Source organism: Pundamilia nyererei, unplaced genomic scaffold (assembly GCF_000239375.1).
Source record: "Pundamilia nyererei isolate P.nyererei 1_Seehausen unplaced genomic scaffold, PunNye1.0 scaffold00072, whole genome shotgun sequence".
NCBI lineage: Eukaryota > Metazoa > Chordata > Actinopteri > Cichliformes > Cichlidae > Pundamilia > Pundamilia nyererei.
Genome location: NW_005187473.1, coordinates 1,057,722 through 1,063,409, shown reverse-complemented (window position 1 = coordinate 1,063,409; position 5,688 = coordinate 1,057,722). Strand labels below are relative to the sequence as shown.

The following is a 5,688-nucleotide window of genomic DNA, read 5'->3' as shown; positions in this document are numbered from 1 at the left end:
TTTTGGGGTTTTATGATTTATGCAAATAGGTCTTTAAACTGTCACAGACAGTCTGCCTGCTGGTAACAGTGACTGTATTTTGGCAATGATTGAATATCAACCGATGACTGTACAAATCACTGTTATGTGTTTTCTACAGTCAGTGATACCAACAGGCGGCGCCATTAACCTGATATAGAAGTTGCTGTACCCGGACTTATTCAAAGGACGCACACATGAAACGGAAGCAACATCATCGCTTTTCCGGCATGCTCCTAGTTGAAGAGCAGCAAAGCGCCTCGCTGCGATTTTTTCACGATGTCTGTTAAACTAAATGCGCTAAACAGTGATTCTTACATTGACATTAGCCAATACAGAGACCAACACTTTAAGGTAAATGAGGAAGTGGTCTTTAGGAAGGCGGTGACTTATCGTAATTTACGGGAATGTAAATGTAATGTGTCTTAGCTAACTGCTAGCAAACAACAAAGGCGAGCGGTGCTGTGTAGTGGAGGTGGAGGTGGAGGTGACTCGGGAACAAACAGAACAGCAAAACACATCTCTGTATTTTAACCTGGCCTTAAAAACTCCTGATGTTGTTTTATGATGCTTCGTTGGGACTAAAGCGTGGCTAACTTATAACTTAACTCCTTGCTTCAACACAGGTCGTTTGAACGCTATAATGTCAACTTATTGAGAGCAATTTTTTTTAAACATTTGTAACGTTGCTTGTGCTTTTAGGGTAATCGCTATGAACAGGAGAAGCTTCTGAAGCAGAGCAACACTTTGTATGTGGGCAACCTTTCCTTCTACACCACCGAGGAGCAGGTAAGACACAAAACCTTCACCAGTTAAAGTAATAACTCGGCTTTATTGGAAAGTTGCTGAATTTCTTCTTCAAAGAGACCAATATGATGGGGAAAATTGCTGACTGAGCTATTAATACATTAGGAGACTCATTTATAAAACAGTGCATGTGATCTGTCTTCAAAACAAATATATTTAGTCAAATATTGTCCTATAGTTATGCCAGCAAAACACCACTGGCATTACACATAAGCTTCGAGTGTTTATATGTTTAGAGCAATCACACGGATTCCACTGATGTTTTGCCTCAGTGGAAGTTTTAATAGGTGAATTAATACATTTATGAATTTAAGCCTTTTTTGAATTATGAAAAAAAGCTTATTTTGATTGTAAAACGCATCAGACTATAAATTTACAGTCCATATGTGCAGGTGTTGACTGCACACATATGGACATATATAATTGGGACACAGCCATAGACTGACTAGAGTAGGTGGGGCATGTGTGTGACAGGCGCAGCAGTGCACTCTGTGTTGGGTGGCTGTAGTTCAGGAGTTGGAGCAGGTTATCTACTAATTGGAAGATTGTTGGTTTTCCTAAGTATCCTTGGGCAAGATGCTGAACCCCAAGTTGCTTTCCCCAATTGTGTGTGACTGTGCTTGTATGAATGGATGAGTGAGCCATGTTGTGTGCCTGACAAAAGTCATGTAAAGAGTGGCATTTTAGCTGTTTTGAGCTTCACAGCAGCTTGACACTTTCAGCAGCACTGCACTCAAGCTGTCTTTGTGTTCAAGGGTTGGAAAATTTGATGGAAAAAAACTGAACGTCAATGTGTCGCACATAAAATATATGTCAAAAAACACATAATAGACATATTTTCAGTGTTGATTTTTCTGATAGTTTATCATAAGAGAAGTCCCAGAGTTGGGAAATTCACAGAAGATATTTTGTTAAATTTTCTCAAGTTTTCTAACTTTTTTTGCCACTGTGAACAGGTACACGAGCTGTTTTCTAAAAGTGGAGATGTCAAGCGTATCATCATTGGCCTGGACAAAGTCAAGAAGACTGCTTGTGGGTTCTGCTTTGTCGAGTATCCTTCAAAAATATTTAATTCATGCTAAAAGAAACTGTCAGTAATTTGACGGCCTTCAGAATAGGGCTGGGCGATATGGCCTAAAATCCATATCACGGTATAATTTTAGCACGTGTGGTAACGATATTTATCGCGATATATTATTTTCTTCTGTATAAAGTGTTTTCCACACTATAAGGCACACTTAAAATCCTTTAATTTTCTCAAAAATCGAGAGTGTGCCTTATGTATGACCTACTGACCTCGAACTGATTTTGGCGTGCAGAAATCTGTTAAAAAATGTTTTAGTGCAACTTTGGTAAGCCGCACTGCTTGATGGATTGTCAGAGCATTACGGCTGCCATAGTGAGGAGCTTCGCAGAGTAATCTGGGTCCAAAACTCCGTCCTCTTCAGCTCCCAAAGTCAAACGAACACAGAGTTACAAACGATCTAAATTCTTTCATCTTTAATAAAATCATCAGTGTTGCTGCTTTACCAGGTGTAACAATTAAGTTTAACATCCAGGCATCCATGAAAACAGAAGTTATTACATTTAACGGAGTTATAAGTTAACAGGAAGTTAGCTCGTTAGTTTACACCTAAACATTTCATACCATGTTCTGACTGAGAGATTTTTGAAGCTAATTAAAACGTACAGCTCTGCTACCACTTCCAACATAAATGAAGACAGAAAACTAAACAGCATTGGCATTTGCAGGGTTACTGAAGTTGGACTAGCTGGTATATAATGTTGTGCTACGTGATTGCTAGTGACACAGCTACAGTATGTTAGCATAACATTAGCACAGTGAAGCTGGAGGATGAACGCCAACTTTTTTCCACTCGATAAAAGTTAACGTGAGGGATTCTGGTGGTCAGGGACGAATGCAATCGCATAGCAGGATGCTATACACGGGGCAAACTTTAGTCAGGAGAACAACTGAGATTATTCATCCTCAATACGAGGTTAGTTATCAATATACTGCAACAACATGGGAATAGAGCAGCTGCGAGAGAATTCAACATTAATGAATCAATGGTACGGAAGAGGAGGAAGCGCAGTTTTTGGCTTTCCTCATATTCTAAAAGTGCTTCATCTCTTTGCTATGACTGTCGCCCGGCATAATTTGCAGATGATTATGGTTGTAGCCGCTGCGATGCTTTCAACCGAAACAGGCGCAGCTTGATGACATCATCAACATGTGCTATCACGTTAGAGCGGTATAGTCAAAATCTCTATCGTTGGCCATATTTATATCATTTCTATCGTATATCGTTTCTATCGCCCATCCCTACTTCAGAATCCCTTTCAGAAGTTACCAGAACATCATGAATTGGACGTGTTGTGCCTTAACGCTGTCCCAGATACTACACCCGTGCAGATGCAGAGCATGCCATGCGCTTCATTAATGGCACACGGCTGGATGACCGCATCATCAGGACAGACTGGGATGCCGGCTTCAAGGAAGGAAGACAGTTTGGTCGTGGCAAATCAGGAGGACAGGTGAGGGTTAGGATATGAGTACTTTAATAAATGGAAGCAACCTGCTGTGGATGCCGACTGCTGGTTTATTTATTTATTTTTATTGGAGCAAACTACAAAGCTTAAAGTTAGTTCTGTGAGTAACTGCACTTGTATTTGAATTAATCCAAAAAGATATTAACCCACGACTAAAGTAATGTTAAAGAACATTGTAGACGTCTCTGATCTGGGCTTTAGAGCTCAGCTCACTGGTATAATTTAAACACTTAGTTGTTCATCTTGTTTATTTGAACGAAATCAGCCTCCAATAGATCATGCTGTTGTGATTCGAACCCTGCATAACCTGCAGTTTTATCACTTTGATAAAAATATTGTTTCAGTTTAGTTTTTAATGTTATGTTTTGTTTTGTTTTTTTTACTGATTGTGAGATAAGAGTTTTAAACCTCTTGACTGGGGTGCACTTTGTTACTAAACATTCAGATCAGCAACTTTCAATTCAATTTTATTTATATAGCCCGAAAAACAACAGCCGCCTCAAGCCGCTTGTCCAGACTTCAGTCCAGAAATGCTTGCGTCTGCTTTTCAGATCCATATCATATCAGATTTGTTTAGTTTAATGCGCCTTATCATCCGGTGTGCCTTATAGTCCGGAAAATACGGTATTTTACTCATACAATTCATAAATGAACTCACCAAAGTAGGGACACTTAATTGGTGATTGTAGTAGTTTCCATTATGTTGAGAGCTCAGGTTTGGCTGATGCTTTTTGCCTGACTGTCATCATCATGACGATCATTGTCTATCATTGAACACTTCAGCAATCTCTGCACTGCAGATATTTTGGACAACAACATAAAATGCAGCATACTATGACATTTGAAAAATGACACATACTGAAATGGCATTCAAAAAATCAATACACTTTATCATGGCATTTTAATACACCAGTATGATATTTAGAACTTAGAAAATAAATTATGCATGAATACCCATGGCCTTTAAATAGATGGCATTACCGTAGTAATGCATTAGCAAAATGAGCGGGTATATTATGCTGTTAACAAACACAACATAACATAATCATGTTTTATTTTGTCGAGCTTTCTGGGAGCGTAAACATGGCAGCAAATATTGGGCAAAGGACCTGATTATTGTTTAGATTTTCCTTTCCTACAAACACCCAGCAGTATGACTCCTGAAAATGTTTGTGTTGGAGTGTAAAAGTTTAGTCTTGGTCATTGAGAACAGCTCATTAAACAAATGTCACGTTAAAGGTTGGAGTGATGAGAAGTGCTTCTCAAATGGTTGGATGCTGATTTTACAGGGTTGGGTAGAGTGTGTTAGTCTCAGTTGAACAAGTGATTGATTTATACTCTCTTCCTTTCCCCCCCTCTCTGTGTGTTTCTGTGTGTAACTGTGTAGGTGAGAGATGAGTACAGGCAGGATTATGATCCAGCGAGAGGCGGTTATGGTAAGCTGGCTCAGCAGCATCGACCCACAGAGGTGCGCAATAGTTTTTAGAATAAAGTCCACAGCAGTCTGCCTGGACTACAGAGTCCCAGCTGTCAGTCCTGCTCCGGATTAACTCTCCCACAAGGTCACAGCAAGCTACCACAGATCATCTGAATTTTGTCATGAAAGCCCTGTGCAGCAGTCCTGCTCGGACCACTGGATCCAGGTGTGAGCAGATGTTATTTATTTGTTTTGGAGGCTTGGTTTTTGCTCTGCCCACCTCTGCGACTAATATACCTGCCATCTGTCTACATGGTTGACATGTGATATTTGGTGATGTTTATTATCCTGTGTAAAGAAATGCCATTGATTTTCCTGCAGGCTGGAAACCCTCTGATAAAGTTGTCGTCTTGATTTTCTGTGTCATGTTCAAATAACAACCTGAAATTTTGAAGATGTAGTCTGCTGTTCCATGTTTGAAACAGTGTCCAAAACTGCATACTTTTTAAAATAAAGTCTTGTTTTTTTGAAAGTTCATGTCATTTTGTGGAGTCTGTTTGATTAAAAAGGTCTTTGCTTAAATCTGCGATCTCTCTCAAATACGGCTAAAGAACAAAATGTAGCAATGTTTGATTCCTTTTCCTCTTTGTATTTTGACTGTTTGACAAATACTAGTTGATGGAAATAAGCTGTAAATACAAATTGTGTAAAGTGTCCACTTGTGTTACTGTCTGCTGTATGCTACTTCTCCAGTGTGGAGACATGAGAGACATACATTGTTATTATCTGTCGCAGAAAGGTGGTTATATATATATAATATATATTAGTGTGTATAGATATAGCTATATATAACGCTTCTCTTCATCGTGGCACCTGTCAGTGGGTGGGATATA

General features: G+C 39.3%; 1 protein-coding gene across 1 annotated transcript; it reads left to right on the top strand.

The window, feature by feature from the left end:
- The first annotated feature begins 198 nt into the window (after window positions 1-198).
- ncbp2 (nuclear cap binding protein subunit 2) lies at window positions 199-5,332 on the top strand. Its single transcript, XM_005736943.1, has 5 exons — window positions 199-372; window positions 721-807; window positions 1,782-1,876; window positions 3,225-3,363; window positions 4,766-5,332. The coding sequence occupies exons 1-5, from the start codon at window positions 298-300 to the stop codon at window positions 4,862-4,864; spliced, it is 495 nt and encodes a 164-aa protein (XP_005737000.1). The 5' UTR covers window positions 199-297; the 3' UTR covers window positions 4,865-5,332.
- The last annotated feature ends 356 nt before the right edge of the window (window positions 5,333-5,688 follow it).